Source organism: Vidua chalybeata, chromosome 18 (assembly GCF_026979565.1).
Source record: "Vidua chalybeata isolate OUT-0048 chromosome 18, bVidCha1 merged haplotype, whole genome shotgun sequence".
NCBI lineage: Eukaryota > Metazoa > Chordata > Aves > Passeriformes > Viduidae > Vidua > Vidua chalybeata.
In genome coordinates, this window is record NC_071547.1 from 464794 (window position 1) to 485441 (window position 20648).

Sequence of the window (20648 nt, forward strand, 5' to 3'; positions counted from 1 at the left end):
CAGCCTCAAACCACCCTCAGTCTCCACATCCTCCCCACGCCCGGGGGGTGTTGGTGGATTTCTCTGAATTTCTGGCTCTCTTCTGCTGGACACAGAACTTCATCCGAGTTGGTGAACAGCAGAACATCACCAATTTTAAATCTGTCAAAAAAATGTCTGTCTGTCCCTGAAGTGTTCCTGAATAAAAACTGACCATTGCAATTCAGTGCATTAAATTGTCTCTTAGAGGACTTAATTCAGGCACAGTTTTGCTGGTGAAAAAGAGAAATGAAATATCCTCAGTGTTCACAGAGACCGTGCTGCAATTACAGCCAACACCCCCGGCAGAGCCCAGTCTGCTCCCCCTGGTCCATGCATTAACCTGAATTAACCCTGAATTAACAGGGTTTTCATTAGCTCTGAGGTAACTTCTCAGCCCCACAGCCCCAGCTCTGCCCCACGCTGCTCTCTGCAAAGGGAAGCGCTGACACATCCCTGAGAGATATTCCCTGTATCCTTCCCTAATTAATTAGACATCAGTCCCAGTTTGAAATGCCTAGTGTTTTAAAAAAGAGGGAAATTTACTCACCTCACCAGCTCCTCAGAGCTATGTGAGAACTGCAGACAATTTCAGAGAAGCTCCTGCCTAAGGGAAGATTTAATTCATTGGGAGTTAAGCTGTGGGATGATAAATGCTCTGTGAAGTTTTGTTTCAAGAGGTGATATTCAGTTCACAGGCATTTGCTTTGTAACTATTTCCTAAAATAGACTTGGTTTATTCCAACTTCCTTTTGCTTTCTGTTGCTCAGTGATTGGCATTTTTCCTACACACATTAGAAGAAGAGGAATTAAGAAGTCAGACAAACCTTAATAAAGAAAAACTATTTGTTTGGACTTGGTATTTTTTACTTTTTCTTATTTCAATTTCCTCTGCTAAACTGAGAAAATTATGTGGAACAAACAAACAGCTATAAGAATGAAATGGTATCCACTTCAAATGTTTCTCCCATTACTGCAGTATTATAATGGATAAAACAGGTTTCTAAGCCAGTTTTTATGCTCTCAGATTAAATATATTATTCAGTCACAAACTTAGATAAATAACTTGAGTGTTACTCTTTAAAGCACCTACTTTAACACAGTGATCTTGCAGCTAGAATTTCTTTCACATTTTAAATTCTACTGTTATTCCATGAGGAGCCCTACTCAACCAAAGGAAAGCACTTCAGAGTGAAGTGATACCAGAAAGGATCTGTGCTGCTGGCAGCTGAAAGCTGCCAGGGGCACGGAGCCACCTCCCAGCCTGCTGGAGTAAATTCACCTGAATTTACTTCTGTAAACTTGCTGAAGTCATTTCCCTAAGCACATTTACAGCTGTCTAAATGTATATTGTCCAGAATGGTGCCATGGGACTCAGGGGAGGCATGGCAGTGTACAAGAGAACAGGTCTGGCCCAGTGCAGCCCCACGCAGGCACAGCTGGAATCATCTATTCACCCTTTCCTTGGTGTTAAACTTAACCATTAATTAAAAGCCAAATGAGCAATTACACTCTGAAAGCTAGAGATGTCAGAGGCAAGCAGTCCTCCTGTCAAATTCAATGTACATTGTGATTGCATTGCCCATCAGCCAGAGGAGCTCTGTGAGAGGAGCCAGGCTCTCCTGACACAAAATCTGCAGCACACACTGGTCTAGGTGGAGCCTGAGGCTCCCAGCCCACCTTGTCTGCCACAGAGGGTACAGTCAGCCAGGATCATTCCACGTTCTCAGGGGTTCTGCTGGCTGAAGCAAAGAAAGGTGCCTGATAAATGCAACATTCCTATCTGCATCCCAAAAAAGGACAAAAAAGCACAGGTTTGTCTGGGAGCCTGCTAGTAAATCACCACCGCTGCAGCACCAGGAGGAACCTGGGTAAACACAGCACAGTGCATTTTGTAAATGATCTAAGAGCGCAAAATTCCCTCTTCACAAGTGCCCACCTCTAAGAGGCCTCTCGGGACATCTCAGTTTGGAAAACTGTCAGCAGAACAACACACTTCACTCCTGGGCCTCAGGGATTCTCCGTGCTCCTGGAGCTCACTCCAGCTTTATCAAAGGCCCGACAGAAAGAAGATAAACTGGCTTGAAAATAGCTTTGAAAGAAAAATATGATAAAATATTCAGAGAACATCTAAGAGATGTATTCTAGGAAATGTTTAAGAATTTAAATCCTTCCTTGCCATTCCCATTCATGGCTGTAAGTGGGTCAGAGATGCTGCACTGCCTCCTCCAAGCACCTCAGATTCTGAACTCTCCTCCATCCCGCTGACATCAAACCATCAAATCCCCTCAGTTATCTCTGTGTGGACCAAGATCAAAAAGCAGAAGCCATAAGTGAGTTCTTGTGATTGAGCACTCCAGTGGGAAAGCAGCATTTCATGGTGTGGTGGTTTGAGAAGGAAGTGAATTTTGTCAGGAAGGGTCTCGGGGTGCTGCAGGCTGCACAAACACAGCAGAGCACACACACAAAGGCTCAGGCTGCACCGGGCCCTCCTCCTCCAGCACCAGCACCCACCAGCCTTTGGCAGCGGTGGGAAAAGAAGCCACAATGGTGGGGAAAACAGAATGTTGTAGCCACCGATGGCAATGGAATTGCTACTAAAAATGCCCACAGAAATGCTGAGAGAAGTAGAAAGAGGCGGTGGCAGGCAGGGAAGCTCTGTGCAGCCCAGAGCAGCAGCTCCTGTTTCACTTACCAGCCTGTGGGCGAGCTGGATGGTGATGAGAGGAGATCCTGACAGGTTGTGGGACAGCTGGGGCAGAGGTTCCACCTTGATAGAGATGAGGAAACTGCTGGCTGAGATCATGTAGCCTTTGTAGGCCGCAGCTTCAGCAATCCTTGGAAAGAAGTAAATATGTTAAGGAGGAAGAATAACAACTGGTTTTTTAGTTCATACATAACAGCAGAGGAGCACAGGACCTCCTTGTTTTGTTCAAGCCAACGAGTTCCTCTAGGTCAGCAAGGTCTGGCCCCAAAAGATCCTATAAAATACAGGGAACAGCTCTGGAGACTGACATCAAGGGTGCTCCTTCACTTTGCTCCTCCTTGCAAAGGTTTACAAGCCTTGCTGAAAGTGTTTGAGGGAATTAGAGAGAATCCTGTGGAAGGATCTAAACAATACCCTGAGCAAAGTGAGGGGGAAACTTGCAGGGGCTTTCAGGCTGCCTGATCAAACAGATAAATCAGTGTGTGAGGCACACTGGCAAAATGCACATAATAAACATAGGAATGCATTTAGAAGTGATTTATAGCTTTACCTTGAAAAATGATGATGTCCAGTTAGATTTGTTAGAGGGAAAGACAGGTCACGATACAGACAGCTGAACTGGACTAAATAGCTGATTAGTCCTGGAAATTAATTTATTCTAGTGGGAAGTCATTTTGCAGTACATAGGAACCCTTATTTTAAGGTAAAACTTATGAGTTTGGCATTTTCACACATTTAGGAGTAACTGAGACCCATTTCTCAGTAACAAACTGCAGGATTAAATGACTACTGTCATGTGTCCCTTGAGCAGGTGGATGAATAGGTTTTACCACAAGAAATTTGAGCCCTGGTGAATTAACCACTAGCCAGGGCTCCCAAACGGAGCCCACCTGGAAAGGGCCAGTTTGAAACAAATGGAAAACCACCTTGCTTACACCCACCATCTGTCTGCAGTGGTTTCTTATTTTTATTTCAGAAAAAAAAAAAAAACCAAAAAAAAACAAACAAACAAAAAAAAAAACCCCTTACATCAGACTTTCAAATAACTGCACTCAGCTCCTTGGCAGGGCCACAGAACTCATTTAGCAGAACCCCTCAGTTCTGACCTTAAAAAACCCATCAGTACCAGAGATTACTTCTGCTCCCAGAAACCAGCACAGGAATGGAACTTGTTCATCTGAAGGCAGAATTTACTACTCTGATACAACAAATTTAAGTTGAGATAAGAACTCACAAAGTTCAACTCATTGTCCAACACTTTGAGGTTTCTCCCACACAGATGAAGAGCGTGGATGCTTTTTCCACAGCCTTTATCTGTTTGTTTTTCCTTTAGAGACCTTGGTGAATTTTGAAGTGTGACAAATCTGCACCAGAAGCAGGGATTGGTATTTCTGTGCCTGCACAAGCCTTTCCTCACCTTGGCCCTGGGTGTCAGGTCCACATTTACACAAACTGCCTGTGAGCAGCAGCAGAATGGGCTCCAAACATTGCTGTGCTCCATCTCCTTTGGGTAAAGACTCAAAACTGCTCCCCTTAGAAACTGATATTTACATAGTCTGAAAATAGTGCTGTGTCTGTACAGCACAAAAGCTCCAAGAGTTTTGGTTTTCCACCACAAAAAAAGAAAAAGGTTGGGTTTCAAATTACAGGTGTTTAAGTAGCCCAGTGGTAGAAGAAACACAAAAGAAATTCTCTCAAACAAACTACTCTGAGAAAAAAATTATTCTACTGAAAAGTAAGAAAAAAAGTTATAACAGTAGAGCACAAAAAAGAAAAGCAAGCAGAAGAGAAGTGCATACTTAATTTTAAAACATCTTTGAGTACCTGGGGTTTGGTTCCACAGAGGAAAAATTGCTAAGGCAGCATTCCCTGAATTATTACCTTTTTGGATGCTGGTTTGGGCAGACCTGCATCTACAGTTTTAAGGACATGATCTTGTATTGCATACTGCAAACATTTCAAGCAGTTTGAATTAAATGTAGAAATCTAGGAAACATTTATTTTCCAGTGACTTTGTGGTTTTTTAACATTGTGACAGGGCAGACCCTTCATTCTCAAAATGAGTGCTGAAATCAAACCCAGCTCAGGGGAACAGGAAAGGATCTCCAGGTCGTCCTGACCCACAGATTTCAGGGAAGGCACTCGAAGATGACATATCTGTTCCATTTGCTGTACCAGAGCCCCAGGATCTGTGACACTGCATCAGAATACAGAGCTTTGATATGCAACATCTTCAATAAACTTTGACCTGACTCAGGATCATTTTAATTCTCTTTCTCCCTTTGAAAAATTGAGATTACATCTTATTACCTTAACAAATTGCATTGATCCTCCTCTTTGGAAAACACAGGCTCTCATAAGTTATTGCCTCCATTTCTTCATGTAAGTACAAAATATTGCTCAGTGGTGGCAGAGCTGCCTTACAGCCACTTGTGTGAGCTGAGTCCTTCTCCTGAGAGAGCAGGGCAGGCAGCACAGCCTGTACTGACTGGGAAATGCCATTCAGGAGTGGCTGAGGGGGCACCTGGCTGTATCAGCCTGGATCAGCCAGGCAGGGCAGGGCTCTCCGCCCTGAGGGGCACAGGGGGGTGAGGCAGGGAAGGGAGGCAACCCCTGGCAGTCCCTGGGGCTGGGATGCTGCTCCTTTCCTGCTGGCAGCAGCAAGCCCAGTGGGAAAGACTGACAGTGGGAACTGATCCACACACCCCAGAGAGAGTCAAATGAAAACATTTGTTTCCATTTGTCATGCATGCACTTGCTTAGAGGACAGGGTAATGGTTTGCACAAATGGCCTTGCAGAAATCCCCCGGGAGCTGTACTGCAGAGGGACACGGCTCTGCATTTACTTTATCTGCTAATGACTTCATTAAGGTAGTGCACAAAGCAGGAGGTCCTTAAAGAATTGCCTGGTCCCCTGTTATAAAATTACCTTATGGGTTTCTAGGATTAGGATTCAGATTTTGTCTAAGGAGGGATGTTACGTTCTCCTACTTGTTTCATTTCAGTGCAAGCTTTATCTTCATATGTGAGAAAAAATGCAATTTCCTTTTATGAGACAGATTAAATTATGACATTCTAGTACCAGATCTGATGAGTAGAAGGAGAAGACAAAGAAAGACAAACATGTCTCTATGGAATCAATTTTATTGCCACCTAAAATAAAACACGTAGTGTAAACTTTAATCCCCCTCTGGTTAATGACTGCACGCCCTCAGCTCTGCAGAAGCAGGGTTATGGCTTGTCATTTGTCCCCAGCTGATAAGGACATGTCTGTGCCAAGGTGCATCACCACAGCAATGAACAGGCTGTTACCTCCTGGGGGGCCGAGCTACTCACCTGGTGTCCGCAGGGTTGATGTTACTGAAGAAATAATGCATGTTGTGGTAGAGCAGGCCCACGATGGTGATCCAGGCTGTGGAGAGGGAACAGGGTTATTCCTCAGAGCAGCAGTCCCAAGCAAGAGGACTTCTCTCCCAGGGCTGCAACTCTTGTTCATGGAGAGCCCTGACTCACACAGCCCTTCACATCTTTGCTTTTGCACGGTTCTGGTTTTCTGCTGAAGGTGTGAACATCCTGCACAGCACAGACACCACCAGTGAAGTACAAGGATGCCTGTGCTGCACAGCTGCACCTCCAAAATCAGCTGCTAAAGCCATCAGTTGTCAATTATAACACACTCCCCAGCAGCAGGAAGGGTGGCAGGACACAGCAGTGCCTCCCTGGGAGCCCCCAGGGCCTCAAGGCCACCCCAGCACTGGCTGGCAGCTGCGGGAGCTCCAGCCAGACCATCAGTCCCAATGCTCTCTTTGCTGCCCACATTCCAGGTGATTCTGGGCTCTCCAGCATCTGAGTGAAGAGACAGATGTGTGTTTTCTCAGAGTGAGCCACACAGATGTCTTTTACTATCCTTTTTGTCGGGTTCCAAGTATTTATAGTGCCAGCTGTTTAAGGTGAAATAACAGACTTTTTAGGTTAGCTCGTCTGGACAGTGTAGAAGCGTGGCCTGAAGGCTGAAATTGCTCAGAAGTGAGCTTCAGCTGGAAAAGAGTAAAACATTTAATGCCCTGGATCATTTCAGGATACAAAGCATGACAATGTTCTGGAAAATCAAAGAAAATCTGTATGGTGAGGAACTGTAGAAGTAGGAAAGGAAAAAAAAACTCCTCTCACATGCTATTTTTGGCATTACAAGTTGCCTTGCAATTGTACTTATTCAAACCTGGGAGGACTTGCGGTCTCCAGCCAGAGCAAAGAAACAAATCTGTCACCACAAGTCAAGCAGACAGTTCAGGAATTATCAGAGAATTTCTCACTGCAGGTTATTTTCAGCTAACTTTGCACTTTATGAAAGAGGGATCAACCATCCCTCTCCAGAGGTGACAGCAGAAAAGCCTCTGGGTGAATAAATTCTGTGGGCTGGAATTTAGGGCACCTAAGTCAGATTTTCAAGATTTGAGAATGGAAGTAGATGGTTTTGTAAATGGGTTCCTTCAATCTCTAAAGCATAGATAATTAACTTAACATTGTTGTTTTAGAGTCTTGACTAAAGGTACAGATTTTAGCCAGGCTTCTTTCTGGGATTGTTAAAATTTTTGCATAGGTATGGATTTCTGAGTTCTGCCTTTTTGCCATGAGTGTAGTCTGTATCTTCATTCTGTTCCTGTAGCTGTATTGCTTAAACCTGTCATTTTATAGTTTAGTTTTATACAAAGGACCAATTTTGCATGAAGGGATAGGTAATAACTGACCTGACATCCTAGAATTTCTTAAAAATAACCAGTTCAGATAATTTAAAAGAATAATTAGGAAGTTATGGCTTCTCTGATGTAAAAATGTGTCAGAATTAAATGGCTTCAGTCTCTGTTGCTCAGCTCTATTATTCAATATTAATCCAATTAGTATGAAAACTCCACCACATTAATTGCTCGTTAGCCTGACAGGACCACTGCTGCTTGCTCAGACTCAGTGCAACTCACAGGGATCAATTCAGTTACCTGGAAAAATGAAGTGAACCAAAAACTGTTATAAAGCAAAATAATTTTTGGATACCCTGTGCACACAAGTCCACTTCTCTCTCTAATCTTTTCCTTACCTTTTCCATGGAAAGCTTCACTGGGAATGGAAATATAGCTCTGCCCTCGAGATGGAAATCGATAGTGGGACACATTCAGGGTCTGGGGATGCATTTTGACCACAGCGTAATCTGTGTGATAACCCAGACAGAAACGTCAGCAAACCAATTCCCCGACACCCCCTGAGTGCTCACCCAGCCTTCCCTAAGAGCTCTTGCAGCTCCTCTGTTCAATCCCCAGATGTTTGCAGGCAGCGTGGTGAATCCCCCAGGTCCAAATCTGCTGTTACCCCACGGATCTCCAGCCAGGCTCAGAGCCCGAGCCTCCAGGGCAGGCAGAGCAGAGCAGCAGCACTCCTGCACCTGCACTGGCACTTGCAGGCACTACTGCAGTACTGCACTGGCACTTGCAGGCACTATTGCACTCCTGCACTGGCACTTGCAGGCACTATTGCAGTACTGCACTGGCACTTGCAGGCACTATTGCAGTACTGCACTGGCACTTGCAGGCACTATTGCAGTACTGCACTGGCACTTGCAGGCACTACTGCACTCCTGCACTGGCACTTGCAGGCACTATTGCAGTACTGCACTGGCACTTGCAGGCACTATTGCAGTACTGCACTGGCACTTGCAGGCACTATTGCACTCCTGCACCCGAGGATCCCAGCGTGGGAGAAGCATGCAGAGTGATGCATGCTCCTGGGACTGCTCAGGTCATTCACCCCTCAGAGGGGTCTCAACAAGGCAAAGCAGGCAGCCAGAGCAGATAAAACACCTCTGACACCTGCAGCATCCAAAGATGCAGATGAAATTAAGGTGCCAAGATGCTCACCTGCAGTAAAATAAAATTCTCCAAAAAGGTCAAAACTATTCCTATCATTTTCAGTCTCTTGCAAAACCCTTGCAAAGATTAAGGTTTTGTAGCACCCAAACCTCCACGGGCTGCATATGAGCTCTAGGCCCTTTAACTCTATTAGCATAGCATTACTCAATCCTTCACACATAACACTTATTCTGAATTCCTCCCCAGATAACCCCAGGGAAGCTCAAGCACAGCCAGAGCCCTCACCTCCAGCCTGACTGCACCGACAAATGAAACTCAGCTTGGCACTCCAAAGAGGGAGATGATGACAAATAAAACTCAGTTTGGCACTCCAAAGAGGGAGATGATGGGTTCTGCTTTGTGCTGGCGAAGGAGAGCTCAAGCACAGAAGGGTTTAGGACACGCAGAGGGAGCAGCTCTGCCCAGCCCCACCTGCCACGGCCGAGGAGCCCTCGAGGGTCAGCGGCAGCGAGTTCCCTTCCGAGTTCCCCTCCAGGTTGTGGGACAGGTGAGCCATCACCGTGTCGATGGTGTGGATCAGGCTGCTGAGCACCGCGGGGCTCTGGGGAGGGACAGACACAGACAGGGCTCAGCAGGGACTGGGAGCACAGCACAGGGCTCAGCAGGGACTGGGAGCACAGCACAGGGACTGGGAGCACAGCACAGGGCTCAGCAGGGACTGGGAGCACAGCACAGGGACTGGGAGCACAGCACAGGGCTCAGCAGGGACTGGGAGCACAGCACAGGGACTGGGAGCACAGCACAGGGCTCAGCAGGGACTGGGAGCACAGCACAGGGACTGGGAGCACAGCACAGGGCTCAGCAGGGACTGGGAGCACAGCACAGGGACTGGGAGCACAGCACAGGGCTCAGCAGGGACTGGGAGCACAGCACAGGGACTGGGAGCACAGCACAGGGCTCAGCAGGGACTGGGAGCACAGCACAGGGACTGGGAGCACAGCACAGGGCTCAGCAGGGACTGGGAGCACAGCACAGGGACTGGGAGCACAGCACAGGGACTGGGAGCACAGCACAGGGCTCAGCAGGGACTGGGAGCACAGCACAGGGCTCAGCAGGGACTGGAAGCACAGCACAGGCTGCCCCTGGACCCCTGCCCAGCTCAGGGGGCTCCCACCCTCCCTGTAGAAAGTGTCACACACACCAAGGCCAGCCAGAGCGTAACCTCCCAAAATGCTGTTTGTAGAACAGCCAAAGCCTCTGACAGCCAGCTCAGCTCTACTCAGCATCCAGCAGAATGAGGCCAAGAACTGTGCAGAATTTTTTTGACAATATATAAAGATTGGTATCAGATCTTCCTTGGAACACAAGCAGTTTGGCCCTTCTTTGATCTTCATTCAAATGCTCCTCAGTATAAAAGCAATTTTAACCTTCCAGGTTGAAACTTGACTCATAAAATCTCAGAGTTAATGCATGTTTCAGTGAAAAGGAAACCTATTTTATCTGAAATCCATTTACACCAGAGATGATCAAGGATGTGATGCCAAGATCTAAATCAATTAGACATCTTTTTGTCTTAAAAGCGTTTTACACTTCAATGAGACCTCCCTGTGCTTTAGCTTCTCCTTCTCTCACTTTAAAAGCTCTTTCTTCTGAAATCTGTGTTTTCTTAAGATTCAAGCAAAATCCTCAGGAAATTTCTGGATTCACCCTGCAGGTATTTCATCAGTGACAGATGATAAAATAAGTTATAGTGCCAAAAAAGTCCCAGCAAGTGAAGTAATAGTAACTACCAGTTCTGTTATCATCCATGTGGATTTGTGCAGCTGAAGGAAATCACAGACCTGAGCCCATTTGTCTTACCTCTGGTCCATCAATCCAGTCAGACAGTAACAGAAAGTCTTCAATAGCTTTTAAAAATGCCTAAAAGACAAATAAAACTCAATTACTTATGAATCAGCTACATCTCCTGGCAAGCATTCAGGGCAGATCTCTGCTAGGATTTTTCTCAGGTTTATGTTAAGATGACAAGCCCACTTCCATTGCAGTCACAGATCCATCTCTACCTGCCAGCATCCTCAGCATGTTTTGTGTGGTGACAATTATTTTACTGGCAGCCCCAGCACCGTGTGGCTCCCAAGGTGCAGTCACTACAGCTGAGCCAACACTGGGACTGAGACTGAATGAACTTACTCTCCTGTTTTATCTAAACTCATATGGCATCTGTAGAATCACAGAGGCTTGGAAGGGACCTTAAAAATCATCTCCTTCCAGCCCCTTCCCGCAGGCAGGGACACCTCCCATGGTCCCACCCTGGCCTGGGACCCTGCAGGTGGGGACAGCCACTGTCCAAACCCAGCCCCATCCTGGGGAGTCCATGACATGCACACACAGAAGGGGAAAAGGGAGCACAGAAAATTGCACTGAAAAGTAAAGAAAAAAACCCACATTTCCAGCTTAAACTTATCTATTAAAAAGCCTTCAGAAAATGAATATAGTGAAGTTCCACTGTGAAATGTGGAAGACACCACATGACAAAACCCAAGTCAGATTTGTCAGAAGCGATTCATTACAATGTGTGTCAGTAATCAGAAAGTTTATTGCACATCACTTAAATCAAATTTCCTGGTGCTGTGAGGCGTACGACAATCAGGCAGAGATAACTCCACAGAAAATCACATGCATGCTCAGTGCCTGTCTCTCAGAGAATTAGCTGCAGACAATACAAAGCCTCACATCAATCAGGCAAATGACAGGGTCGCCGTGTATGATCAGGACTCTCTTGTATTTACATCCCAAAATAGCTCTGCTAGAGATAATCATGTCCCACATTCCTGTCTGCAAATCACTGTCATGGCACACAAAGCAGCATCAGACAGCACGAATGAGCACCCAAACAGTGATGTGGGAAACAGGTATGGTGTGGGGCAGGATGGTGCTCCATCTGCAATGTAGAGCCCATAGGAATTTTTCAGGAAAACAAAGGAAACAGAGTATTGAAGCTTTTTAGAAGGGCTTTTGCTTCATATTAAACTGTGATCCGTGAAATCCAGGCTTTAGAGTTTGCAAATGCTAAGCTTTTAGCAAAGTCTCCTAATTGCTGTCCCTGTCGTTTTCAGAAGGTTTATTTGTAATTTTTGTCTGAGTAAAGCGCCCTTGTCACTCTGGAATTACCTTCAGGCTTAGGGGAACAATCAGCAGCGAGACCAGAGCTGATTACTGCAATAATGGCTTCCAGCCTGCTGAAATCAGGGAATTAGATGCCCAGCACTTTCCAGCACTCTATGTTATAACTTTATGTTAGTGAGACACGGCCCCTTGTTCTCGGCTCAGACTGCAGAAAACACCTGCTTGCTTTTTGCCCTCTGTGGATTAGCTAGAATAAAATCAATTCCTTGAACCCAGTTCAGAGGAGACAGTGACTCCACCATTTCCCTGGGCAGGCTGTCCCAGTGCTTGACAACCCTTTCAGGGAAGTATTTTTCCCTAAGATCCAACTGAAGTCTCCCCTGGTACCACTTGAGGCTATTTCCCCTTGTCCTTGTTGTCCGGGAGAAGAGATCCAGCCCCTCAGCATCTTCCTTGCTCATGATGGGTCCAAAGGCATAAAGTAAATCTCTCCAGGGACTAGAGAGACATTTCAACTGGCTCTGCTCAACCTCTGCTGCTCCCTAAAGCAGGTGGTGTCTGCAATGAGCAAAAGCTTTCCAAGCTGCACTGGCTGTTCCAGGTTCTGGAGAAACCAGGGTCACCTGGGAGCCCCACTCACCTGGGCCAGGCTCAGGGCAGTGTGCTCTGACAGGGATTTGTTGGGCAGGCTGAAGGACACGTTCTGCAGGTGCCCCAGCAGGGAGCTGGGCGAGGGGGAGCTGCCTCTGTCCCGGCTCAGCGCCGCGATGATGGGCTGGTAGGCGTTGGTGGGAGGCTGCAGCAGAGACACAACTCAGCACAGAATATCCCAGATTATCTGTACTGCCCCAGCAGGGACACAGCTCTGCACAGAATATCCCAGATTATCTGTACTGCCCCAGCAGGGACACAGCTCTGCACAGAATATCCCAGATTATCTGTACTGCCCCAGCAGGGACACAGCACAGAATATCCCAGATTATCTGTACTGCCCCAGCAGGGACAGAACTCAGCACAGAATATCCCAGATTATCTGTACTGCCCCAGCAGGGACATAGCACAGAATATCCCAGATTATCTGTACTGCCCCAGCAGGGACATAGCTCTGCACAGAATATCCCAAATTATCTGTACTGCCCCAGCAGGGACAGAACTCAGCACAGAATATCCCAAATTATCTATATGGACACGGGGAGGGGGGAAGGAAGAGGGAGAAAGGAAGAGGGAAAAAGGAAGAGGGAAAAAGGAAGAGGGAAAAAGGAAGAAGATTAGTTCAAACATTAATTCAGATCTGTCATGAGTTTCTGTGAACAAGAACTGATAGAAGACAGAAATAAAACCAACAGAACTCTGACACTGCAGAGAGCAAGAACGTGAGAATACACTAATACACCACAACAGGTAATTGTAGCACTCTCCATATGAAAAATCAGTTTTCATTTTTTTCATTATACTTCTACTAAACAGATGGAAACCAATTTTCTTATTGTGGTGGGATTTTTTTTTCTAATATTAAAGGAAACAAAATGAAAACTATCAAAATGGTTTTAGCCTCCTATATTTTCGAAGTTAATAGTAATGCTTCAGAAGTTGCTACTTTTTCATTTTTTAATATAGTAAATATTTTATTTAGCAAGAATTTCCTTTGTGTTCCCATCTCCCCATAGTGGCTAAAACTTCTGCCTATGCGTGTCCAAAAGCACTTATAATTGAGGTACGAAAATAAGTGCCATGAATGAAAATCAAGCAGGGAGGAGGGTCTGTAACTCTGATTTATGCACATTCTGCCATTATGGAAAAGAGTTCTGAGCACTGTCCTACCACAGGGTTGGTAGTGGTTGTCATCAGAGACCAGGGAAGAGTTGAAGAGAGCAGAACTTGTACACCTGGGAAAATACAAACACAAATTAGGGTGTTGGCAAATCTGGATTTTTTATATCAGATACATAATTTTATATATATATATATATATATATATATATATATATATATTCACCTCAGGCTGAATCAGTTGTAACTGAAAGAAACAGATTTGCTATTCTGTGAATTTTATTTATTTCCAGTACTGTAACCACACAGCCTTGTTAAAAAAATAATTTTCTGATTCTGTCATCAGTTTTATTCCATCATCTTATTACAGATGAGCATTGCAGTAGTTTAAGTCTCACATACTTAAATCTTTGTTTGCAAACAGGAAATTACAATATAATTTTGTTATACCTCAATAAGAAAAGGCCAGCTGCACAGTTCCAACACTGACATCCATCTTTCTCCTCCAGCTCTTTCCCCAGCATTTACAGAAACTCTTTAGGGTAATCCTATGTCTTATCAGCAATAAATAATGATCCATGGGCAGCTCTGACAGTTTCATGGAAGACCTTGTTTTATTTCTGTATATTTATTTCTGGGAATGTTGGGACACTGGAAAAGCGAGGGTCAAGCCTCAGCTCCCATCTCCAGCTGCTGAAGCTGACTCAGATCTCGAGTCTGAATTGTCTGAGTGCCAAATAAAATCACACCCACAAAGGCAAGCTCAGAAAGGCTTTTCCCCATCAGAAAATCTGCACTATTTGAGGACCTGAAAAACATTCAAAGGCAGTGGAAATGCTCCCAGTGCTTGCAGCAAAACTGAGGAACCCTCAAATGAAAGAGCAGGGCTAGAAATGGTGCACTGAAAATGACCATATGAGCATGTCAGAAATGATTTGTCAAGACAGAGATAATCAACTTGATTCTGGATGGCTTTCAGTTGCTCCATTTAAAAAATATTGATTCCTTTGAGCACAAAGCGATTTCTTAGTCATTTGTGATAGAGAAATAAAATTTTCTTCTCATCTACATCTGACCAAGAGTTATTATTTGCCAGGAGTGTGGAATTTCAGTGCAATCCAACACTAGATGCATACAGAGGACACATTTCTCTCACAGGTCCAAAAGGAACATGAACATTCATTCAATTAAAAATCAGGCTGTCCTATTTCCTTATGTCAAAGCACATTACCCTGCTTCACCCCTGCTAGAAATCCTCCAAAATCAATAAATAGATATCATAACCTTTCTGCCTATGTTGATTCCTATTGTAATACCCATTGCTTCCTCTGAGAATATTCTAATTTCATACATTAAGTGGTAAATTTTATAAAATCCAATCAGTCTATTATTTTGAAGAGAAAAGCCACAAATTAAATTGCCACATTTCCCAAGTGCTCCAAAACACCTCATCACATTAAAAAAATGTTGACTTGGAATTCTTCAGTCTAATTAAAAAAAATATATACCTGGCATCCCTTTACATTTGAATTCCTAAGCCTCTAGAAAATACACATCCAGCTTCACTTTCAGTTAAGAGGCTATACATTTATTTTTCACAGCATTCTGATAGTTCCACAAGGCACTGAAAAACCTGAACTAGGACTTCAGGAGAAAAACCCATCAACACAACAATTAATGCCATGGAAATTGCAGTAAACTCACAGGTGCTCACGGCATGAACATCCCAAGGTACCAATCAAGGAGTTTGCTATGCAGCCTCCTGAAAATCAGCAGGGATTACAGGTGGGATGCAGGTAAAATTCCGAAAAAAATGGGACTCCAGCAGAACTGGAGGGCCCAGCCCTCTGAGCAGGGTTTCAGAGGGGAGCTCCAAACACTGATGCCCAGCAATCAGATCTGGGGCCAGTGAGAGCCCAGAGGGAAGGGCTGGGAAGGGAGCCCTGTGCAGGATTCCTGGTACTGGAAGGGCATTCCCAGTCCGACCTGTCACAGGGGAGCTGCGAGGTGGAGGGGGCAGAGGGGGAGTGCTGGGAGCCCACAGGGGCCCAGGGGGTTAAAAAGAGCTCTCTCTCTATTTATTTCAGCCATTCTTCCCTGGCAGTGGAACAGGGCGCACATATTGATGAATTGGGGCAATTTGGAAATCTGCTGCTCTTGGGTTTAGCAGCAGAACATTCTTGTGGGGCTGCATTAATCACAGAGTGTGATTAATGGCAGCTTGGAGCTGGACACTGCTATAGTAACCCTCGATTGTTGTCAAAGATACAGCAGCCAAATATAAAAGCATTTTTTCCACCATCATCAGAGCATTATAAACTTTTTAAAGATTTTAAAGTTATTTCCTGTATCAAATTACTACCAAATGAGTACTCTCCTGATCAGAAGTTTTGATGACTTTCATAGGAAACATTTTTTTAAATAAAAAAAAACTTTAAAACTTTTTTTGTGGCAAATCAAACAGACACTTCATTATATACCCATAGATGGAGGGTTTTCTTTTTCAGTAACTTCAATTCTACATAACGAGCTTGTGCTGTAATTTTTTATGAAATACATTTTGTACATATTTGGTTGGTGTAATCAAACCTGAAGTCACAAGCACAGACGTTCTCATTTCCAGGCACACACCAGAAATTCTGTGATAAGATGTTTCCCAGGGGTTTAAAAGCACCACGGGTATGGGTGCAATTGCTTTAGCTCTTGGGAACTTCTAAGCATAAAGGGAAGTGCAAAGGCAGAACGTTCTAGGTGCCCTATGGCTTTGCTCCCAGCGTGGATGTTTCCTGGCTGCTCCTCACACTGACAGCAAAGGTTCTTGCAGTGAAAGGCTGACTGTGCAGATCCACAGCAGCGCTGACAGGCTGTGCTGGCCTGGGCTCTGATCCCGACCCTCTGCATTTTCTGTTACGTTTCAGCCAATCTTTCTCCTTGGTCCTCAAGCAAACGTCAGCTAATGCCTTCATCACTTCAGGTGAGGGAGGAAGGCTGCACACGGGGCACGGCTGAGTGTTTGTGGCCTCACCCTGACTGCCCCCGGGGCTGTGCCCAGCAGCAGCGGGTGCTGGCCACGGCAGCCCTGCCCGGGCTGCGTCCTGCAGCAGCATTCCTGCAGCAGCATTCCTGCAGCAGCATTCCTGCGGCAGCATTCCTGCGGCAGCATTCCTGCAGCAGCATTCCTGCGGCAGCATTCCTGCGGCAGCATTCCTGCGGCACCGCGGCCCTGGCAGGCACTGCTGACCCGTGGCGGGCACTGCTGACCCACGGCAGCTGTTGTGGGCACTACTGACCCACAGCAGGCACCACTGACCCACGGCAGCCCTGGCAGGCACTGCTGACCCGTGGTGGGCACTGCTGACCCACGGCAGCTGTTGTGGGCACTACTGACCCACAGCAGGCACTACTGACCCATGGCAGCCCTGGCAGGCACTGCTGACCCGTGGCGGGCACTGCTGACCCACGGCAGCTGTTGTGGGCACTACTGACCCACGGCAGGCACTGCTGACCCGTGGCGGGCACTGCTGACCCACGGCAGGCACCACTGACCCACGGCAGCCCTGGCGGGCACCACTGACCCACAGCGGGCACCACTGACCCACGGCAGCCCTGGCGGGCACCACTGACCCACAGCGGGCACCACTGACCCACGGCAGCCCTGGCGGGCACCACTGACCCACAGCGGGCACCACTGACCCACGGCAGCCCTGGCGGGCACCACTGACCCACAGCGGGCACCACTGACCCACGGCAGCTGTTGTGGGCACTACTGACCCACGGCAGGCACCACTGACCCACGGCAGCCCTGGCGGGCACCACTCGCCCGTGGCGGGCCGCACTCACCCACGGCGGCGGTGAAGTACTGCCGCACCTCGCGGGGGCTCAGGGCCCTCTCCCAGATGACGAACTCGTCGAAGGCGCCGCTGACGGAGCGCCGCGCCGCCGCCCCCTCCGTGCCCCCCAGCAGCTCGGCGCCGGCGTCGCCGTAGTCGTAGAAAACCTTGCCGTCGGGGTCCGCGGTGCTCAGGCTGCCGTTGACGTACACCTTGAGCCCTTCCCGCGACCTCCAGGTGAAGAGGATGTGGGTCCAGTAAGGCCCTGCAAGAGCAGCAGGCCCAGCAGGGCGGTGAGGCGGCTCCGCTCCGAGCCCTCCTGCCGGGCGCTGCCGTGGAGCTGCTGGCAAGGGCCAGAGGGGAGCTATGCAATGCTGATGCTGTGCCTGTTAGTTTTACCCCCCTGGGGAAGCCCATGCCCTGGCAGGATGCCCGCCAGCTGCGTCTGAACCTGGGCTCACCGCAGCTCCATAAATTCCCCTGCTGAGTGCTGCTGGCCAAGATCTGAGGTCTCTTCACTCCTGCCTCAAAACAGCCCAGCGAGAGCAGCACGAGGACTGCAGGAGCTGGAGAACAAAGTTCTCACCATTTCCTTGTTATGCTTGAGAGGCAGAAAACACAATGTTAATTTTCACTTGGATTGGATAAACCACAAACGTGTGAATTATTCTTGCCTTTTACTCCTTTTCTCTTAAAATAAGATTTCTAAACTGATTCATTAAGGTTTATGAAACTGCTACCATGAGTCCTATTTTAACAACATATAGCCAGTCAAGTTAGGGCAAGAAAATATTTATTGAATGCCATTAGCATTACTGGAAGACCAGAATTTGTTCCAGTCAGTAGATATTAGTGCTCCCCAGCAATGCACAGTTTAGAGAGAAGCAGTGAGATATGTGATATACCAAAATGTTTATTAATGCTATGGCTTGGCACAGAAAACCTGACACTCAACAGAAACAGTCACGAAAGCACCAAAGAGCAGCGAGAGTCACCAGACAAAGCCTGAATTGAGCAGAGAGCAGCCCAGCAGCTTAGGGAGGCACTGGGAGCTGTCAGGGATTAATCTGCATGCTTTGCTCATGCTCCCATCTAAACGTGCAAGAACCACTGGAGCCCATAAGGATCCACCCCAGAACTGCTGCAAGCTGGATCCAAGGGCAGTTAGCAAATGCAAATGTTCTAGAATACATCACTGCTCTCTGTTTGCATTTCACCTCTCCCTCCCCACACCAAGAGGATTCTTAAGCACAGAGGTCTGCAGCTATTTTTATATACCCACTTCTCTTCCCTGAAGTTGTGCTCTGCTCACTACCTCTGTCTGCAGGAATAAAGCAAAATGTAGCAAAGAAATCAGGGTTTTTTCAATATATAAACTTCACCTGGTGGACTAAAGCTGGCTTTCCACTTCATCATTGCATTCCCACGGGTGTAAAACTCCACGGAGCCTTCCCCTTCGTTTGAGCAGATTTTGAAACCACTGGAAATTACTCGTCCACCAGAGGCAGGGAGAAGCTTGGCCTGTTGGTCTTGAGTCTTCCAGAAAAAGGAAAATGTTACTCCTGAGGAAAGCAAGGGAGAGGAGACTTGAATGAAGAAAAAGAGTGCAACTGAAATTTCCAACATGCAGAATACAGGCAGTGGGGATGCTTCTGAGGACAGATCATCTGCTGGCATAAACCAGGACAGCGTTTTTAAAATCAACAATGCTCCAACAGTTTAAACCAGCTAAACAATCCCTCCCTCAGCTTTGCATCCCCTGAGCACACCCAGGACACAGCAGTGTCCTGAGCAGCTTCTCTCAGTGAAAACCAAAGCTCTTTGATCTCCAAAGGGCACCCACACATTTTTGGTGCTCCCCAGTCCCCATCACAGCCAGATTTAATCCAGTGACCTCTCCTGAGCTCCAGCCCACAGCTGGATTTCCTAAGCACTTTCCTAATCCCTGCTAACAGCTGGATTTCCTAAGCACTTTATTATGTGGATTTTCACCCTTCAGTGCACCAACAGCCCCTGAAAGCCAAGTGTAAAATAAAGGGTAACTGTACATGCAGAGCCACAGAAAAGATTCTGAGGTCCCCACCTACACAAAAATAAAAGAATTTTCCCAATAACACAACACAATCCTGCAAGTGCACATGTGATTAACTTGGTTCACAAATGATCCTGTTCACTTCACAGCAAATTTCACTGTTATCCTGTGAAATGGAGCAGCTCTCCAGGTCACACATTAGTGAATAAATGTCATTTCCATAAGGTGGCTTTCTTTAATAGAGGCTACCCCAGAAAGCTTCTCTGACACACAAGTGGCAAATCAAACCTCGCTCACACTGGGCATTTGTTGGCTACAGGCAACTTCTCCAAATGAGTTCCAGCCAAGGAACAAGAGAACATTCTCTTGCATCTCCCAGATGTTCCTTTTGACTGAAGATGCCACTCCAACGAGCCCAAAACTGCTCACAGAAAACCACTGCTTAAAGATTGCTTGAGAAGGGGCAAAGTGGGGAAGAATGTTTCAGCACACCAAAAGCAAGAAGGATTTGTTTTCTCAAGTAAAAATAATAGTCCTGAAATGTTGTGAAATCCAGCCTTAGAAGCAGCACTGGGATTTTTGTTTCATGGGTTATAGTATTGCACCTGGGAAGATCCCAACACCCTTCCCAAAGGCATTCCCTGGTTGAGGGTGCTTGGCACCACTTTCACACAAACACATCAAGGCTGGTTAAGCAGCAGCCTCTGAAATAAAATCCACCTTACCCTCACCACAGGTGCATTTGGCTTGAAAAAAACACAGACGTGTTCTTTAGACACAAGGGTGTTGCCTATTCTCCTTTTTTCCTTCTATTAATATGTGCTACAGTGACTTTGTGTTTATTATTTATATGATTTCTTCTCCTCACATTTTATCTACTGAACATTTCAGTGTTTTATGCCTTTAATGTTCTTGTTTGTGAGATACTGGGAGTGCTCTGGTACTACAAAACAATTTATTCTGGTTGTTATAGATGTTGAAAGAATATGACTTCCTGATGATTTTTATTTCCCAGTGGCATGAAAAAAGTATGAAAAGATGCAGCACGTATCACAAAGCACACCTGGAGCAGGATGCTGAATCCCTTTTTCTGTCACCCTCAGGCAACAGCCAGCTGCTCTGGGTGCTTACAAAGCTCATGAGCAGCTCTTGCTTCAGCAGCTCCAACAAAAGTGATCCTAATTTCCAGCCACATTGCCCCCCTGAAGGATGGCCCAAATCAATGAAAGCAAGAACGTTCAATATTAACAATGCTGCTGGAGTTCAGGGGCTGCTGGGGTTCAGAGAAAGCCAGCATCTGCTGTGGA

The 20648-nt window shown here is 46.4% G+C and overlaps 1 protein-coding gene across 2 annotated transcripts in view; it reads right to left on the reverse strand.

The window, feature by feature from the left end:
• ADGRD1 (adhesion G protein-coupled receptor D1) overlaps positions 1-20648 on the reverse strand; it is a 129992-nt gene that overhangs the window by 98956 nt on the left and 10388 nt on the right. For both annotated transcript variants that reach the window (XM_053959641.1, XM_053959640.1), the window contains 9 exons: positions 18692-18871; positions 17320-17574; positions 13531-13595; positions 12350-12505; positions 10444-10503; positions 9055-9184; positions 7818-7928; positions 6062-6137; positions 2714-2855 (listed from right to left, as the gene is read on the reverse strand). In XM_053959641.1, the coding sequence (XP_053815616.1) occupies positions 2714-2855; positions 6062-6137; positions 7818-7928; positions 9055-9184; positions 10444-10503; positions 12350-12505; positions 13531-13595; positions 17320-17574; positions 18692-18871 (1175 nt within the window). The remainder of the gene's footprint in view (positions 1-2713; positions 2856-6061; positions 6138-7817; positions 7929-9054; positions 9185-10443; positions 10504-12349; positions 12506-13530; positions 13596-17319; positions 17575-18691; positions 18872-20648) is intronic.